Source organism: Hippoglossus hippoglossus, chromosome 1 (genome assembly GCF_009819705.1).
Source record: "Hippoglossus hippoglossus isolate fHipHip1 chromosome 1, fHipHip1.pri, whole genome shotgun sequence".
NCBI classification, from domain to species: domain Eukaryota; kingdom Metazoa; phylum Chordata; class Actinopteri; order Pleuronectiformes; family Pleuronectidae; genus Hippoglossus; species Hippoglossus hippoglossus.
The window spans coordinates 12,490,369-12,511,212 of NC_047151.1; the positions used below are offsets into that span (position 1 = coordinate 12,490,369).

A 20,844-nucleotide genomic window follows, 5' to 3' on the forward strand; every position below is an offset into this window, starting at 1 on the left:
GGTGGATTTGGACACGCCCTACATGCACTTGTGCCATGCTCTATAGATCATGTGCTTGGATCATTAAATGTCTCAGTGGATCCTTTAAAATTATGCACATAATGACACTACTGCAAATCACTCCTCACTTTGTCATCACTCCTCTTTTCTGTGTTATTGACTTGTTTTCTCTTACTCCGTCTCTTCCCCATCAGATACATTGGAAAGGCAGACTCCATCACCATCAGTGTGTGGAACCACAAGAAGATCCACAAAAAGCAGGGCGCAGGTTTCCTGGGCTGTGTCCGCCTCCTGTCCAATGCCATCAACAGATTAAAAGACACTGGCTGTAAGTACCTTGTACTTGTTTGTGTATTCTTGGGTTCATACTCTTTATCTTTGAACTCAAAACAGGTTACAGGTGTCTGGTCCCTTCATGCTTCCTCTGCATGCTCACTGTGACCTTTACTCTAAGGTCCCAGCCTGGCTAGTTTGGTTTATTACGATGATGTAATATCTGATGTTGTAATGCAAACTGAAGAAGAATTCAGTCTTGCAAACAAAGGTAGACAATAAAGTTACTTTGATTTGATACATGCACATACATGCTGCACTTAACACACAGTCAGATTGACAAATGTGTGGCCCAGACCTACTGATGCACATATCTTGGAACTAGGTTGACTGTCTTTCCTGTGCCTCTGTTATATCTGGCTACAGCAGTGTGATAGCTAGCTAGCCTGCTGCTACACGTTTCCCCCTTTCGACAGCGCTGCTGTTGCATCCCCAGCTCGTAGCCTGCCACTGCTCCTTTGCCAGCCATTCATTGCCTTAAGATTTATGTTCACAGTACACAGGCATCTCCTTTAGGCAACACATATCAGAAATAATGCCTGGTATAGACATCTGGCACCTGGGACTAAATCAATAGTCCTGATTCATTATCGAGCAATAAAACGTTCTGTCAAGGAAACAAATAACAGCATCTTTCTACTCCTGTTGATATAGTTATTGTTGCTGTTTGGCACAAGATACCCTTTGATTCCCAGGTGATTCAGACTCGTATTTTCTCTATGCTGTCCACATGTTCACACGCTTGTTAGCCCTCTCTGCCTTGTTGCCAGTACTAATCAGTTTATACTTAATACACTTGACTGTACTGTCAAATTACCATTCCCTCCACTCATTCTCATCCATATTATTCAATATATTTTCCTGAGCCATCCTAAACACACAGTCACCTATGTGCTAGAACAACCCCACAGAGTTACATTTTCTTCTTTCTTTATATATATCTGGCCTTTTCTCCGTTTCCATTCATCCGTTCCACACATTCATGCCCCACAACCACTTGAGGAGTTGTCTGTCTGACTATAATTGCCATTTGTTGGATGCATTTTTATTCTAACTGCATAGTTGGATGCTTCCATAAATGTTGGCAGTTGTTCGGTTGACCCACATGAAACAACAGCTTGAAACTGTCAACCTAAATTCTTCACATACAAGTTCAGAATAGTATCCAGCAACCTTTTTGTTTCCTCCTAAATTACATTCTTGGTTCATAAAGTTCACCCCCTAAACCAGCAAGACCCACAACAGCATCAGTGTCACCACAAAAACGGACCTTGACGGCCACGGAAGCCTGGTGCCTCATGATTTGCCCTTAGAATTACCCACAACTCCCAGAAACAGGCAGTATAGGCTCCAGTTAGGCTCCAGACCAGCCACTTACTGTACAGCAAACATGGCAGAAATGATACTTTCCCTTAGCCACAGGAAATGGACAGAGAGACATGATGTGTGACAAGACACCAGGGCTCACTGCAGGTCTTTGTCCTGTGTGCTCTAGTCATATGAACCTTTTTGTGAATATTTGAATGTTTCCATTCTAACCCAATATACACACACACAGACAAACTCACATACGAACACTCTGGCAAACCAAAAGGGGATCCAACGATGCTTTACAATAAGTCTGTCTGGCTCTACACTGAGCTCCACTTCCTGTAGCATTGCAGACACAAATCCTCTGCCCCACTTCTGAACCCACAAACTCAGTAACACACACACACCAGTTTTTTCGAAATGACTTGGCTGACTACACGTGTTTGTGAACCCTGCTGTTGACTTGTTTGTCGTATTCATAGTGTTGATGTAATGACTAATTATATTGGCTGATGTGCTGTGTGATACTGCTGATCCGTCATGTTTTTACAGACATGCATATATACACATGCAGAGACAGCTGTTCAGGAGCTAAATGAAACAGTGAGTTTACATGCACATGTTCACGCACATTTATTTACTTAGTTCAGTGTAACACACATTTATCACAGCGCTGAGGTATTGCATAGTGCGGTGAGGGCTCGTGGTTAAAAGTCCGTAAATGTTGTGTCTCTCAGTTTCGCTCTTATATATAAGAAAAATCTGCTTACTCTAGCCATGAAAGGCTCAGACCTTCACTGTTTAGTCTAGACAAGTATCCATAACAAATGCGCGCACACACACATACATAAACATACACACAGGTTTGTTTAGATCTGATATCCTAGACACAAAAACAAATAACCTACATCATGCACATATGAAGTCATACAGGCAAGACGTGACAAAGACTTGACAAATCCAGTCACATGTAGAACTGGGGTGTCTCTTTATCTCCCTTTCTCACACTCACTCACTCACTCACTCACTCACTCTCCCTCTGCCTTTTATGCCTCTTCTGTGTATTTGCCTTTCTCTCACCCTATCTGACCCTCACACTCTGTCTTATGTCTGTCTACGTTTTGGTTTTTCATATTTAGGTAAGTCTATGCCCCTACACACACACACACACGCACGCAATCACGTACACTCTGCATTGTTAATAGTACCAATTGATGCCACACTTGGTCCTAGTGCTGGTCAGCTGGACTGTGTTTGTATGCAAGTGTGTGTGTGCGCGTGTGTGAGACTGCAATGTATCTGTGTCTGGATCTTATTCAAATTCTTCCTGGGTTGTGTTACTGTGCTTTCTATGTTTGGCAGCGCTATCATGTGCTGAGTAGACAATGAGTTCTTACTTTTCCAAAACAAGATAGCAAATATTTTGTCTAAATTCTGTGACATTTGGTGTCCCCATTTTTAAATCCTTTCATAAAAGAGAATGTGCAGAGGCTTTTCTTCTGCAGGGTAGATTGTTGTATGGTTTTGTTGTTTTATAGGCACACTAACATGAAGACTGTATAATAAATATTAAATGATGAATTTTCAAACAAAATTTATCTCAGCTTGACAATAGGGATGACTTAAACAAAACAAGAATAACACTTACAGGAGTGCATACCTCCGCCATGGCCTAATCATTCCCCTTAAATTCAATCAAGCTGCACCAAAGTGCACACATCCATTCCCCTAAATGTGCCTTATTTCTTTTATCTGGATCCATGAATTATTCCCTGAGAAATTGTTGGCATGTTTCTGACCCATACCACCTCCTTCCACCAAATTTTGTGGAAATATGTTCAGCACTTTTTTGTGTAATGCTGCTAACTAACAGACGAATGCAGATGAAAACACAACTTCCAGTAGGTAGTAATACAGGATCCAAAAGCTTTCCAGCACAAGTCAGTTTGGTCCCTGTTGGTAATGATGCTGGATTTCCTGCACTATTCAACCTCCTTGCACAAAATGCAGCACTGTTAAATACATGCAAATGTCTTTTAAAGATAATTGAATCATTCTAAACTTAAAACATCAATGTCTTATAGTAATAGTAGTAACAGCAATAGATGCCTGTTAATGGACACACCTTCCCAAGACCTGTTGGACCAAAAAACAATGTTGGTGAGCAAAAATGTTGAATTTGGTGAAGTGTCAGCCACAACAAAATCGGAGGTTGTCTGACAATGCCCTACACTAGCCGGTAAATTATCTGTGAGGCAAGCGCACATACCTGGTAGATTACTTTGTTTCATTATTGTCACTGTTTGGCATTGACTCTTATTTTCTCCTTGCGGTCCACTCGGTCACACGCTTGTTGGCATCTTGCGGTTCTTTAACGCAGTGATGTTTTTGTTCTGAACACTCTGTAACTCAGTGTAAATATTTAAAAGTTATGCATGAGTCTAGTATGTGAAATGTGTCCGTGGTTTTAAATGGGGACGGATGCTGAGTAAATTTTTGTTTTGTTTTCCTGCAGATCAGAGACTGGACCTGAATAAGCTTGGCCCCAATGACAATGATACTGTGAGAGGACAGATAGTAGGTAAGAAGCACAACCTACTGTGTGGCAGAATAAAGTCGAGTCATCAGTTTGTGTCTTATGTCATCCTGTGTATTTTCGTAAAATGAAAGGGGGGGAATTTGTGTTTATGAGTCAAACATACTCCGGACATTTTGAAGTCACACTGTTTTCGTTGTGCTGATTTCATTATTGCCTTCGGGAAAATGACATATTTCCCTGCATGTGTCTTAATCCAAACTGTGAAGACAGAGTTCAGTTATTCCAATTAGCTAAATCATCCTAAATTAACTACACAAGTTGTTCTATTCACACGCCAAACATTTTGTATTCTTCATATGTGAAAGACAAACTCCTGGACCCCATTGTGAAAAAATTATCCTGCGTTCATGTCTGAAAAAGGCTTATGTCTGGTTGTCTCAGTGCATTGTTTTATTTAAACATTACAAAACACAGCTTGACCCAGACTGTCTCAATCCTCTGACTCAGTTCATTACCTAACCACCTGACCACCAAACCACACAAAGCATTTGGTGTTTACTCTCTGGCTTTATAATACAAAAACACGTTTGATATCTGTCACCTATGAAACAGTCTTTTTTTTTTTCTCTCTCTTTGTCTTTCATTGACATCAGAAGAGAAAAGGAATCATGGACAATATGAAAAATCACAAATGTATAAAAGCATTTGTGGAGATTGAATCCATGCTCCATGGGGACTTCATACAAAATGTTGACTGTGCTAAATATGAGTCATCAATATTTGAGCTGTGTGGGTAGAATTATGTTTTATGTGCTGTCTTTCTTGTCCTTAACTGTAGTAAGTCTCCAGTCCAGGGATCGCATCGGGACAGGAGGGCCAGTGGTGGACTGCAGTCGTCTGTTCGACAATGACTTACCTGATGGGTCAGTACTTTTTACATGTTTTCCTTTAAATTAATATAAAATTGATTCAATAAATTTCTGGAATTGTTTGGTTAGGAGACTGCAGAGTGATAGTAATATACAAGTTGTAGCATGTATTAGCTTGAAAAGTGAGGTGTGTATAAGCTGTGTCCCAATTCAGGGGCTCCCCACTTCAGGGCCCACAAAGACAACCTCCTTCATAGACCACGTAGACCACTAAGGCCGAACTGAAATGTGATGGTCTGATCTGCAGAGGGATTCTACAGAGGATCCGCCTCACCAGCTTGTCCCACACTTATTGCTGTTGCCTAGCAACAGAGCTGCAGTTGGACATGACAAGAACATTTTAAAGCCCCTTGGTTAATTCACACGTGCACTGTTAGCTGTTTGGTTGAATTCAAGCATGATACTCAAGTATCTGATCTCGTCGCTTGCTGGCGCCATTACCTTTTTGAAAGATTGTTCTTAACCAAATCCACCTGTTGGAGCCTTTGTTTCTCTCGGATGAAGGGATGCATTTGTCTGCCACATTTGAAGTAGCATTCGAAATGTGACAGTCCTTCGACACAATCAGTCTTGAAATGCAGTCTTTGAATGATGCAGCCACTGAAATGGGGAACAATAGCTGTGAATATTACTGCTACCCTATATGTTTTCATTGTGGACATTGATTTGTTTATGATTCATTATGATACATTCTAACCTGTTTGTCTTAACATGTCATGAATCAGGTGGGAGGAGAGGAGGACAGCCTCTGGAAGGATACAGTATCTGAACCACATCACACGTACCACACAATGGGAGAGACCTACCAGGTACACCTGCACACACGCAGACATCCGCAAATATCAACTCAGATGATGTAGACTAGCATAAAAGTGAGCCAGGCAAAAATGCAAGCTTTCCAATGGCCCAAATCTTAACGTCTTCAACATGCCACAGTGTGTCTTTAGTGCAGCAGTCACACTATTGTAATCCACAACAAACTTGACCTTTTACAGAAAAGCGGGGGGGGGGGTCTATTGAAGTGCTTGTACCTTCCTGCAGTTTCCTTTTCAAAAGAAAAGAAACCCTCCACTTAGCTCGACTCACAACACAACAATAACAGTCTGTTGGTCTGCAACACACTCACACACACATACACACACACACCTAATTAAACTAGCCAGCCAGTTGGGCAGCCAGGTTTTACTTGGCCCCTGTTCCTGCAGGAACAACTGTCGCCTCCCTACTTGGCTCATATCAGTGGAGCCTTTTGGGTAGTATCCAACAAAAAAAAAAATAGCACCAGGCCTCCACCGCCTCACCCTCTATTACTCCACATCTCTATTGTGGTCCCAAGGCAGCAAAGCAGAACAAAGTATATGAAAATGGTGAGGAAACTATTAAGTGGAAGGTCATTCAGGGAGGTGGAAAACATGATGTTCAGAATAAAGATGGTCAGCTTGGGATTGTGTAGGAGGGTGAAATTACTGATAAGTGAATGAAGACAAGGAGGTCAATGAAAAAGACTGATGACAAATATGACAGCTATTTGTGAGAGGACTCATTGAAGGGGAATACTTGAGCTTGGCTCAGAGACTGGGAAGACTAGTAGAACATAGAGACAGGACAATGGAAAGAGGAGACAGAGGTGCAAATATAAATGGGCATTGGAGGTAGAGTGTGTTAAGGGTGGAGCAGGTGGGTCGACAGCCAGACAGTGGTCAGACACACATGTGCACACACACACACTGTGTGTGTCAGTGAGCCAGTCTGTCTGTGTTTGTGTCTGCTTATCCGATATCTGCTCTAGATGTCCGACACAAACACACTTTAATGTTCTACTATAGTCCTCTGGGTTGCATTGGTTTTTGCGACCCATAATCATCCGTAGCACTTTAATCTTAACCGTAACCATGAAATAATTTTCTTCCCCTTGAGGACTGATGACACACACTGTTTTCCAATAATTACACTACACTTGTGTGTATGTCTAGACATCACAAATAAGAAATACAGCTGCAACACCTACAACTTAAGCCGTGTTACACTTATAACACCCAGTTGCATACCTCTTTGCACTCTTCACATTCAGGTTCCTGCACGTAGAGCTAAATACTGTGCACAGTCACATCCGGTCAATAAAGACGAAAGTCATTCAACTTATTTCACTTTGCACACTTGTCAATTCATTCATCCAGTTCCCAGCAACAAACTTATCTTTTAGCCAAAATGCTATAAAATGTGTCTAATTTTCAATCAACTCTGAAGAACCCACATTAAGAGGACCATAACCTATATACACATGAACATGCATACTCTCTGTTGTCTCCCAGGCCGGCATCAGAGTACTCCAGTCCCTCAGGGCGTCCACTGAGCTGCGTGGTGGACGAGAACACACCAGTGATGACACCCGTCAATGGGGCAGAGGCCAGTGTCCCACCAGGTGAACCGAGGATCCAGGAAAGACGGGTTCGATCACAGCGGCATCGTAACTACATGAGTCGGACACACCTGCATACACCGCCGGACCTCCCCGAGGGTTACGGTGAGTGATGTAAACACACAGACAAACGCACCCCCTCTACGAACTGAATATCCCCACACAGAACTTGTGGGAAACAAAAGCATCACTATGAGCATGATCAGATCAGACAGCAGCTAAACTGAGAGTTGGAGTGTTTTTGGCCATCGTTCAGCTGCAGGCATATAGCATTGTACAGTTACCAGAGTTACTGATGAGGTGAAGTCTCTTGAACAAAATACAAGATAAACAAACCTATAACATAGTGAGTTGCTCTTATGCTGTGTCTTGTTTGGCGCCTGCAGGCATTTATACTTCTTTCATCTTGTCTTGTTTTCTCTCCGTCTGTTTCTTTGTGCTCTTTCCTCAGACTCAATCACTTTATCTGTTAATCCTATTCTCCTCCTCTTTTGCTCTTTCCCACAGCACCACATCATCATTCAAACCTTACTGTGTGTTAATAATCAGCCTCTCCTCTCCTCTCCTCTCCTCTCCTCTCCTCTCCTCTCCTCTCCTCTCCTCTGTTTTCAAACACTTCCAGCGTTGGAATGTTTTGGTTTTGCAGACTGATATTCCCACAGCGAAGAGAAGCAAGGAAAGCAGAGTATTCATCGCTTGGTGTTCAGTTCAGAAAAGGCACTTTAAGTTACTGGTTGTTTTTTATTGTACTGTAATTCTTCAGCTGACCGTACGGCATTCAAATGCATCGGAAAAATAATGCAAAAGCTGAAGAACATTTTTCATAGTCAGCCACAGTGCGCCCCACAATACCCACAGAGTCTGTAAAATAAATTATTATTCTAAGTGTGCGGTTGTGTGCCAGTGATTTAGAATGGCACTGTTGGACCTCTGCCCCCCTTTTGAAATGTCCTGCTGTGTCCACTGAGGCTGGTCGAGGTCGGACAAAATGAGTCACTGATGCCCAACAGCTAGTGAGCTTTCTTCTTCAGCTGAACCCTCTGAACTGGTGCCTGGGTGTGGTGAGAGAGAGCGTGAGAGTGAGAGAGAGAGAAAAAAGGGGAATGTGTGAGGGGAGAAAAAGACTGGGAGAGGTGGGTCGGAAATGAGTTGTGCCAGTAGGAAGTGGGGGGTGGTGATGGATTAGTGGGTGAATATACATACATGAACACCATGCCACACACACACACACACACACACACACACACACACACACACACACACACACACACACACACACACACACACACACACTCCATTCATCAATGGGTGAGATAGAATCAAAGGTCCAACAAGCCAGTGACAGATTATAAATGAGAACCATTCTCCTCAGATTTCTTCTCAGTGTCCCCAGCTCCCTTATTGGTCTACAGTATATTATATTAGTGGGTTTGGCGTAAACCTTTTACTCTCCATTTCCTTTGGTTTTAGAAATTAATTGGACCGGATGATTTTTTGCGCACACACTAACCTTAAAGAGAAAACAAGGCAACTAGGATGCATCAAGGAACTCTCTGCGAGGAAAAACACGCATGGAAGCCTTTGATTAATTCCCCCTCGCATTTTATTTCCCCCCATACTCTTGGGATAAGCCCACTGGGACCTGGAGGGGAACTAATTGATTACATTGGCACGCACCTCTCACAAACTCTTAGTTCAATATTGTCCCAGCAGTTTGCTTGTCACATCTGTTATAAACAGACTTCCCCTTCTCCAAAATACACTCGTGCTCACTATCTGCACTGGTGCCCACCTGGACTCCACTGCAGAACAACAGTCGCTGCAACAGTTCCAAATTGTTTTGCTGCTGTTTTTGTCTTTTGACCAATTTAATAAAATCCACTGTCTTTTGTTTTTTTAGAGCAAAGAACAACTCAGCAGGGCCAGGTCTACTTCCTCCACACACAGACTGGAGTCAGCACTTGGCATGACCCCCGGGTACCCAGGTAAATTTCTGTGCATTTTCCATCGTGTATTTTTCAACTTAATTGTTCAGACCTGTCTGTTTGGAATGGGGTGTTTACCAGTGGTAATGCTGGTTGCAGCTTTCTTTCTGAAACTTTCTGAATACTTTTCATAAAAACCTGAAAACCTTTCTTTATTACACTTCATGTGTGTGGCTTATATATAAGTTTTGAATTACTTATTTAATTATTAATAATAATTGGATTGTTATTCAATTTTTATTTATTTTTTAAACATTGTATGTCAGCTATTTCAGAAGTTAAGCAATTGATCCAATCTTCAGGCCCAAGTTCCCACCTTTTCAAAATAAAAGCGGAGGAAGTGATGCTATGAATGTTGTTGTCATGACAGAGATCTGAACCCACGGCACCCATGAATGTCTGTGTCAGTCCAATATGCTGAAATACAAATAATGAAATATCAAAATGATCAAGTTATGATATTGTTGTCTGGCCAGTTTTGGAACGCGAGTTACCAGCCTCTACTCTAGTTTATCACTCTTTTTTATTTTTTATTAATATTGAACATATTACATGTCCAAATTGCAGTAAGCTATTTCTTGGGCCCTTAACAATACACAAGCCGAGTGGGAAGGCAACAAATTGAGCTGTTCTCGAGATACGAGTTCCACATATAGACAGAAAGACAGAGGTTTCTGGAATTAGTAGATAGATTAGTGATTCTGATCACAATTAAACATATTGACTTGAATATATGATAAATGGTCCACAGTGCAGACAGCCTGTATTGTTTTAATCCCTATATACAATCTGACATATATTCCCAAAACTGACAGAAGTAAGCTGGATGTGACTGGGTTTCTCATTTAATTGCATAGAAACAGTCCTGTTAGTCAAATTTCAGGCTCAAGTCGGGTCAGCCAAAAATAATGACCTCTGAGTCCGACACGGAGCGAGAAGAACATTTCTGTACAGATGTTGATCTGAACACAGTGGTTCTGCATTCCATCAAACTGTTTCACCAACTCTCAATAGACCACTAGTTAACTCACCGGAGACTGCAGGCAGTGCTATTGCGTTACGTTTTTGGCCATGTCTCGGTGTAGCCGCTGCTCAGTGATGAAGCACATGCGTGTAACGTCCAACTCGCAGCAGCAACTCTGGGTTTGGTCATCTTGGACAGAGCCACTAAAATGACCCAGTATTTTGTGATGAGTGCAGCGAGGCATGTTCTTTGTCCCTGACTTCACACAAGGACAAAGTGTTCTCACACACACACATAATCACCAGACCTCCTGAGGCTACGGCCTTGTCCCAGATCAGGACTTTTCTACTGACAGAAATGTCAGTGTGCTGGACAGAAGAAGAATCTAGAAATTGGAGCAGTAACTTTGTCAGGTGGTTAACGGCCCTGTTCATGCTACTAATGTTCCTGGGTCTTTTGATTGGATGATTCTTGTGAAGCTTCTGTGAAAACTTTCATGTAAATGTTAACCCATATTAAATCTCTCATATCTCTTCTGTCACTAAATCTGTTGTTGATGGACTAATGTTGAGTTGTAGTTATTAAATTATCCTTTGTTTAAAATTAAGGATTTATTGAAGAGGTATTCATATATATGTTGTTTAGAAAATAAATTAACTATACATCATACGTGAGGACGCTTAGTTATGATGCAGAGCAGGATGTTTAATTTTAAGATACAAATCTGAACTTTGTTAATACCGCACTCAATTATACAATAAAACACCAAATTACGTTTGTTAAGAGGACATTTTCTCCCATCTGAGACCATTCAGTCATATAAAAAGGCTCCTGTTTTTGGTTTGCAGGCCCTGTTGCTTTATACAGTATGTGTGTTTGTATTTCTAGTTTAATTCAGCATTTGATTAAACTTGTAGAATCATTGTAGCTAATGGCTTTTATTTATTTTGTTCAGGGACTTGAGCAACGTGAACTGTGAGGAGCTCGGCCCACTGCCTCCAGGTTGGGAGATCAGAAACACAGCCACCGGCCGGGTCTACTTTGTCGACCACAACAACCGGACAACACAGTTCACAGACCCACGACTGTCTGCTAACCTGCACCTAGTTCTCAAGTGAGTGTGTCACAAACTGCGTTACCAAGGAGAAATAATAGCTTTTTTTTCTCCATTATTTGTGTTTTTCTAAATAAAAGCAACAGTGTACGTCTACATAACTCCTCCAAATCAGAAATGGTAAACTATGATGCTGCTTTGTGGGGCGACATGGTGATACAGCAGTTATCCCAGGTTGGCCGGGGTCTTTCTGTGGGGAGTTTGCATGTTTTCCCTGTGTCTGTGTAGATTTTCTTTGGGAACTCCAGCTTCCTCCCACTGTCCCAAATACATGCAGATTGGGTAAAGTGGAGACTCTAAAACACATAAAATAACAACCAAGAGGATAAGAGTTTGAAGCCATTTGATCTTAAAAAATACCACATATCCTCCAAAGATCTCTGAAGAGTATGTTTGTATTGATGAGCTGACCATGTCTTCACACTCACACTGTCTGTCCTGAATATGGACATGCTGACTCCTGTCTGTTGATGCTGGGATAACCTGAAATGAGGGAAAAGCTGTGATACACACCGCATTCATCAGTCCTTCAGTAATGAAAATGTCTGTTGTAAGATAATCACTGATGACTGTCTTGGCTTCATTCATCTCACCGTATATATTTTCTCTGTTCTCCTGTGTCTGCCAATGGTCTTGCTCTTGTTCCTCATTCTCACGACTCTGCTGTCTTTTCTTCAATCTTCTCTCCTTTTATTTGTCCATGTTTGGGCCTTTTACTGCTTCTGCTTCCTTATGTATATTTCCTCTACTTATTCCTCTCCTGTCATTCACCTCCTCTTTTTGTGTCATTTTCTCCCTCTTTGTTTTTCTCTGTCTCTTCCTCCCCTTCTCTTTTCTCCTGCAGCCCAAGTTCCAATGGTTCCCGTGTGGCCATGGAGAGCCAAAACACTAACCTCAGGTAACCCACACACACACACACACACACACACACACACACACACACACACACACACACACACACACACACACACACACACACACACACACACACACACACACACACACACACACACACACACACTGTCTGACAAATATGCACATTCCCACACTTGCATGTAGGAAACTGTCTGTATGGATATTCACATTTGCACATGGTCTGTGACATATATGTACAACAATGTGATCAGCACTCACAGGCTGACAGACATTTTCATACTCACAGCTGTCTGTATAAAGCAGTTTCAGCAGCAAGTCAATCACAGCTTTATACGCTTGCGCGCGCACACACACACACACACACACACACCCGGTTACATATTTATAAATAGAAAATGCTTACTTCCACATTGGAATGTCCAGTCGGTGTGTATTCATGTATACACATGCACGTTTATGTGTTTACGTGCATGTTTTGTGCAACTTCCTCAGAGCCGACCTTCCATGTGTCATTGAAGCTCAAGACACAGACATGACACACACTTTTTTTGCACATTTGTGTTTATGTAAAAACGTTTTTTTTTTTATGCAAAAACTGATTTTACTTGCTCGCACAATCATCCTGTGCCAATCCAGCTTACTTAGAACATTTCATACAAACCACTACAGTGAAAAGGTACATACTCAGCAGTTTTAACTTAATTACATTTTTATTATTTTTCTATTGCCTTTTTCTATTTCTTTATTCTCATGTCTAACTACATGTATTTAGTTATTAATCGACGATGTCAGATCATGAATCGTTCCGGTCACTTTAACCCTGATGTCCTGACTCTGTCTCTTTTTGTGTAGCAGGTTTAAACGTGTCTCATAAGAGAATCACACAAACCCAAAGTAAACATCAATCCTGTACGTGTCCTAATAACTTGTGATGAGTGCTGGTGTTTAACCGCTGAAAAAATGAACGTAGCTGAAAGCATAATTATGTTCAGTCACTGTATAGATGCAGAGGCGTCCTCCTCTCTGCAGGAGCCCAAACTTTAACACATGTGCTGCTGCTCCTGTGCTGTGTGCGTCAACCTAACCTGATGCGGGCATAACTCTATTCCAGCCACATGATTGGTTCGGCGCGGCGCTAATCTCATACTCATTGGCTGTTCGTGTTGTCTGTCACAACATGGACAGGATGAGTTCTATCCGTTCTATCGACGTTATATCGACATGTCTTAAATTTCTATCGAGGAAAAGTTATATTGCAATAATTATCAATATCGCGATATAACCTAAACCTATTTTTAACCCTAAAACCATGTCTTAAATGTGAAACAGCCTTTTGAAAGTGAGGACCAGACAAATCTCACATCCTCACAACAATGGTTTTGAACCAAAGTTGCCCCTCAAATCTACAAGACAAGAACCAGTGTTACTCATTAATTATATAGACCATATTCTAATTTGTTTCAGTTTCATAATGAACCAAATGTTTTTTTACGCTTTTCAAAATAACACAATAGATTTTTAACTTGGTGTGTGCAGCACTATATGCAGCACTATTTGCCACGTGCTTGCATATGCTGTCGCGCTACTGTGAGCTATGGTCTGTTTTTACCATCTACACAGACAGTCAGACTTCATCGTTTTTTAGTTGTTGTATCAATGTAGTTCTTTCTCTCACGTGAGAATTTATCTGTCGCTCTTTAATCTGTGTAGCTGTCACTCGGAATTTGTTGTGTGTGTGAGAGTGTATTTCATGTGTGTACATGTGCACCACCATAGATTGAATTAATTCTGTAGGAAACGTACACACACTCACCCTACCCCTAACCCTGGCTGTGTGTAATGGAGAGTTGTCAGTCCATCTTTCAGTGTGTTTGTGCTCTCTGTCAGCAGTCTGCCTTCACTGGAGCTCAGTTCGCAGCCAGCTAAGCCAGCAGAGAGGCCTGATAAAGCCGACCCCGCTAGGGAGAATAATACAAAACACGTGTTAGCACAGCAGCTGTTAGCGCAGTACCAGTTCTCATAGACTCAGCGAACACACATGGGCTGAAGACCTAAGCTGTGTGTTTGCTCTTCAACTTTCTATTTAGTGAAAGTGATGGCTAGTAAAAGCACCTGTGAAGAAAAAGCGATTCATGTGGAAGGAACTTATGATTGTTTTATATGAATCACTGAGAAAAGAAACTGTATGACAAACTGAAATCTAAGATTGTTTAAAGGTTTGTTGGCTGTCTTGTAATTCCTTTGCTTCCAGCCTGCACATGTATGAGGCAGAAATCCCCACAACATGGAGATGTAGAGATTTTCTTCCCTTTTTGCTTTTTTAGTGCAAGTTCTTAGTCAAGATCTCTTGCAATAACAGCGGCTGGCACGACAGACATGTTTGAGAAATCAACATCTGGTCATTTGGTTAAATAGTATCCATATGTGTCAGAATAGCCCCTGGTTGTGAGTTGAAGCTCAGCTATGTTCTCCAGTCTGCATCATTAACTGCTTGTCTGACTCCTTATTAGGAGAGATTTGAAGAGAGTCCAGACAAAGTTTTAGAGCTTTGGGAAGGTCAAAATTAACAAGTTCTATTTTTAATGCAGCTTTTTGAGATATGTACTGACTGATAAAAACCCTCTCTACAAATAGTTCATGTCAGTAATCGTTTGCACTTTATTTGGCCTATATCTGAATAAATAAATGACAGAAGTCTTTGCCAAATTTGGATATGTGGCATTTCAGGTTCTTGACAAAAGTTTAAGCAAATCAGATATTTATTCTGGCTTTAAGGACTAATAATCAAATCAGCCACATTTCAAGCAATGAAAAGTAGAACTCGAAGGGGTCAAGAAATCATGGTGTTCTTTATTTTCCCCCCAAAAATGTTGTATATGTAAAGTATAATAGGCAGACTGTGAAGGTATATGAGCTCAAACTCAAATAGTTTGACAGTTGTTAGACAAAAACTGGCAACGCCACTTCTGCCTAAGTACGTCTCGTACTTATTATACCTCTGGTGATAGTTTTTAGTGTCAACTTCAGTTTATTTTCAAAAATGCTCACACAGTATTTATGCAAGTATTTATTTTCCCTCTGTGATAGATAAATAATCTTATTAGACAAGTGTAGTACAAACTATGGTGATGAGACTGCCGACTGACTTTGGCTCTGAAAAGCTATATTTTATTGGGCGGCCTTTTAACGATCCAGACATGATGATGTTGTATTATTTACTGCGAGTGAGGCTCAAATACACCCAGGGTGTCTGACAGCAGGCCCATTAAAAGCAACAGCAGACTACGACAACGGTCAGTGTTAGTCTTATTATTCCTTATCCTTAGGTTTGCTAAGGCTTCTGCTGTGTAAAGAGAAACCAGTGCAACCAGTCAAACTGTGAACCACTACAATTCTCTGCCGAGTCATCTATCCTCTTTTCTACTGCCCTTGTTCATATCTTCTCATCCTCTAATCTCTACACCTCCCCCACCCTGTCATCTCCTCTGTCATTCACATGCACACGCACACATGCACATAGACCCACACCATCATCACCCTGCTTTAATGCAATGAGCTGTTTTCATACACAGAGATTGAATGCTGGTTTATGGGAGCGGGGTTGAAGAATAAATCAAAACCAAACAGAAAAGCTTTTTTTCTAATATCTACATGGTTGCATAGATATTGTTTTGATCTCATTTATTGTCTTCACATGCTGTCTAGCGTTTATCATGCAGCATTTTATTACAAAGTATCAGATCAGTCTCCCTCATTAGTGCATTGCCTCAGTCACTGTTGTGTGTTCATATATAAAACCATTTTGGGCAAAATTCCTACCTATTTATTGTCTCTTTTAAAGGGTGGATCCAGGAATTTAAAGTCACTTTCTCTGCAGCGTTTCCCACAGAATTGGTTCAATCTATGGCGGTAGCTCTCATGTGCAACAGATTCCAAGTGACAGGTACACAGACTAAAGATTGAAAGACAATGTATAAATAAACATAATTAAATAAGCAAAGGGTTGAATAGAAAAAAAGATTTTATTGAACCTTCTGTGAGATTAAATGGCATGGAACAGATTTGATATTTCCTCACTGTGAATCTACAGTTAGCACCTCAGTTGACTGCTCCACCAGGAAACGTCTTGGTTTAAATGTGACTCCGACAGCCACATCGTCGTTGACCTCAGACTGATGAAAGCCTTGAGTTGTCTGACAGTCAGACACAGCTACATTACTGTGGTCTGCCACACTGTTTCTCACATACTCAGCTTCCTCCCTTGCACCAGCTCATAGTTTATGTCTGCAAGATTACATCAGTGTTTGCTGAAGGTATTTTGGTTTGGCTCTGGCTTTTAGTTTAGTGGCTTTTTTTCCAATCAATTTATAAATCTTCCCCACATTTTATCTCGATATTTGCATTGATGTGTTAAAAAGTGCTGATTAAATTTGGTGTATTATGGCTGTGTGGTGTATTTAACCTTTGAAATATAAGTAAGATTAGCATCAAATCCCAGGATATCTATGATATGCACTGTCTGAACTTTTTGCTCCTCTGGTGTATACAGTATTTCTAAATGTTCTGATTTAGTAACTTTGCCGTATTTTTCATCATGATTTGTGCATGAAAATCAAATGAAAGCAGATTATTTTCTGTCATGGCGGATTTTTGCAAATCTTTCATTCTCAGAAAGTGTCTTCGGATATTTTAGTCTCATCACCACAGTCTGTCTGCTGCTGGTTTCCTGTACTTCATGTACTTTTGGAGAAGGTAGTGTGCAGATGTGGGCGCTTGGCAGCTGGGAAAAATGTTAGAGGTCACATCTTAACTGGCAAAACACACATTTTATCCAAGTAAATAACACACACACACACACACATACATACTGTATATATGTACACATTGCCTCCATGTTGTGCAGAGTCGGCAGTATCGCTCGCCACTTTTTGCCTGACCTGTCTGCCCTCCCTCCTTTCCAGGCCAGTGTAAAGAGCAGGGCAGCAGCTGATACTCTGAGCAGAACAAGTCATAAAGGACCCTTTGATTCTCTGGGCTGGGTGGGGAGGGGGTGCAGAGTGGGTGTGTTGTGGCGGCTGGTGCTGCTTTCACACCCCTACACTTACTCAACACTCACTTCAGCCCACCTGTGCCAGCTGCCACAGTAAAAGGGGCGAGTATACTTTGTCTTACACAAACATACATGCAGACTAGCTCTCGTGTGCCTGCTCCTTCTCGCCGGACACACACCCAGTCTGCCTCCACTGCTAACACAGAGGATGGAGGCCGATCATGACTCCGCAGGTTCAGGTGCAGGTGATCCAGTTCAGGAAAATGTTCACTCCCTCATTTCTTGACTTCTTCAGCTTCTTTCCTCCTGCTCCTTCCACCTTGGAATAACAATAATAAAATCATCTGGCTCTTACATTGAATTTGAAAGTTTATATTTCTTTCCAAACTTCGTATTTCACCCGAGCTGTCACAGCAATTGGAACCTTTTTTTTTTCATCTCAGGCAGATTTTTCAGCTTTGCTGTGCTTGTATTTTCTATATTTACCATCAAATATGCAGAGCTCGTCCCGTTTGGAAACCAGAGACGATGAACTATGTCGAAACGTATTTTTAATTACACCGTGTCCTCAGAAGGAAAAAAAAAAGTGCGCTGAAATTATGCTTTATTATATGGTTCTTGAACCTCCCAGCCAAAAGCAACTCATTCCGTTTTGTTTTAAGGTCATCTTTTCTTCCCCTCCTCCTTCCTTAAGTGGTTTTCAGGACTGCTCTGTTGCAGTCTTACCCTTTCTTTGACATGCTAGGAGCCTCGGCGCCTGCCAATAAAATAAATAGCAGTGGACTTGATTATACAGGGATAGACTGGTGAAACACTGCACCCATTTAGTTTGGAAAGCCCATATAGATGAGGCCTTTTTCAACCTACTGAACCAAAGAACCCAAAAGTACAATGAGTGCTGCAACACGTGGGTGGCTACATGCTGCTACCTCAGAAGGCCTCTCTTTCCTTAAGATACCAATTCAGGCCTCTTGTTTTGCTGCCTTTGTTTGGCCAGCAGCAGCAGCCTCAACACTCCTCCCCCGGCGGAGGACAGTCGCCTCTTTTCTAGAAGTCATCTGCTGGCTCAGCGTCTCTTCGCAGCGAAACGAGGGCTGCTGTCCTGTGAGATTATGTTTTTACGAGGCCCACCCAGACATCTCACCACCAAGACAACAGCGAGCGCCAGAGGAGGCCAGAACTACAACACTGACCATGGCACACATCTCTGCCAAGAGTGTATAAGAATGTATCTCAACCTTTCTCAGAATGTACAGGCTCTGAATGGCAACAGAGCAGAAGTGGATAAAGCTCAGGATTTAAATTCCCCGAGTTAAGATCCTCGGTGACAGGCATGTTTCCAAGCTCACGCTCTTTACCTCACTTAACCGTGCTCATCGGAAATTGCAAAACAAGGCTGCACTTTGGCCAGGCAAACATGAACACAGTGCAGGGGCTGGATTTTACATTTATCAGAACATCATTTGTAGCCCAGAGAGATTCAGTGCCATGTTGACAGAAAAAAAAACTTGTTGGATAAGAATAAGGAAAGGTGGCAGCTCCATTGGTCGGATGATGTAAGTTCCAGTCGTGGTTGATGGTGGGCAGGGGTTTCTAGTAGGTTGGAAATCAATCATGTCAGTCAGCTTCTGTAGGCTTTAGAAAAGAAGTTAAGATTTTTTGGGATGCAAAAGATTTGATGATGCACACAGCTGGATATTTAGGGGCTATATACAAGAATTAAAGTTTAAGAGGTTAGACATTGAGAGAAACTAGCCAGAGGCACCAGCTACTGTTATTTTTCTTCCTTTCTGTGTCTCTCTGCCTGCTCAGGTTTTATCCCCCTCACTCTGTCTTTGCTGGTGTTGATATTTCAGGGCTCTTTTCTTTGACAGGAGGGTGAGGGAATTTCTTACCAAACTCCCTGGTTCAGCGGTTTGAGGATATCTGAGATAGAGGGGCTGTGGAATTCCCTACAGGACGTATCCCTCGTACCTTTTTCTCTGTCGAAATCTGTTGCCTCCACCAAAGCATTGCTTTTAAAAAATATGACTATGACCATGTGACAATAAACGGCTGCAGTACACCGAGTGGACATTGGCCTTTGGAAGAGGGCAGCTCAGGACAAACTATTCATTACTGCTTTTTAAGTGGATGATAAATCATGCTGACACATTACTGTTCTGTCTTTTCCCTTGTGTCCCTTTTTCATATCACTCACTTCACGCTCTGCTGATCTCCCCCCGACTGCTCCTCTTCCCCTCCACCTCTCGCTGACTGCTCATCTTCCACCTCCTTTTCAACCGCCTTCTTCCTTCCAGTCATCCGCCTCAGTTGAAGGAACAGGGTGGTCCTGGGGCCCCCCAGCAAGCTCTGTCGCCAGCGCAGTTGCCCGAAGAAGCAGAGTGCCTGACAGTGCCCAAATACAAGAGGGACCTGGTGCAGAAGCTGAAGATCCTGCGGCAGGAACTGTCTCAGCAGCAACCCCAGGCTGGCCACTGTCGCATCGAGGTCTGCCGTGAGGAGATATTTGAGGTATTAAAAAGAACTAAATATATTACACAACATACACGGACTAACACAAAACCAGGGCTGCACGTTTTTTGGTCTTTTTTTTTATGCACATAGCACTGGTGCTACAGAGGTTGATAGTGTTGTAGCACAGGCTGCAAAGTTGGTAAGTATAGTGCACTTAAATAAAAACATCAATATATATTCGTATGAGACTCTAAATTGACTGAAGGTGTGATGGTGAGTGTGGATGATTCTTTGTCTCTGTATGTTGGCCCAGGGTCTACCCCGCCTCTTGCCTAATGTCAGCTGGGATTGGCTCCAGCTCCCCCCATTACCCTCAAAGGATAGGTGCTATAGATAATGGATGGATGGGAGTATGGTTTTGATAACCATGGTTTTTACTCCTATGACAGATAACACCTTGGAAGTGAAATAACAACGTGTCATCTCTCACATCACAGTCCACACAAAAGCAGCTGTTCGAACACAAGTACACAAAAACTGTATCACATTGGTGCTACAGCAGGAAATGTGTTCATCGCGCACAGTTTTTTTTGTAGCACGTGCAACATATATCTCGCTCTGTACAGCCCTGCAAGATGATAACCATGCAATTGTTTTAGTAGCCTAATGCTCTTGAGAGCAGTCATAGTAGCTAGATTGCAAAACGAATACAAACACTTCCTTCGTGTTCACAGATCATGAACCATCACGCAAACTTCACTAAACTGTTTCACTTCAGCAGAGCAGATTATTGTCTTGACATAGTTATGATCATTAACATGACGCTCAAACGTAAAATGTCTTCATGTTCATTAAACCATAAAAGTC

The 20,844-nt window shown here is 41.9% G+C and overlaps 1 protein-coding gene across 1 annotated transcript in view; it reads left to right on the forward strand.

Moving 5' to 3' along the window:
- LOC117759717 (E3 ubiquitin-protein ligase SMURF2-like) overlaps positions 1 to 20,844 on the forward strand; it is a 60,323-nt gene that overhangs the window by 30,459 nt on the left and 9,020 nt on the right. The window contains 9 exon segments of the mRNA XM_034582003.1: positions 195 to 328; positions 4,160 to 4,225; positions 5,022 to 5,106; positions 5,838 to 5,921; positions 7,425 to 7,636; positions 9,432 to 9,516; positions 11,436 to 11,594; positions 12,439 to 12,492; positions 19,821 to 20,034. Of these exon segments, the coding sequence (XP_034437894.1) occupies positions 195 to 328; positions 4,160 to 4,225; positions 5,022 to 5,106; positions 5,838 to 5,921; positions 7,425 to 7,636; positions 9,432 to 9,516; positions 11,436 to 11,594; positions 12,439 to 12,492; positions 19,821 to 20,034 (1,093 nt within the window).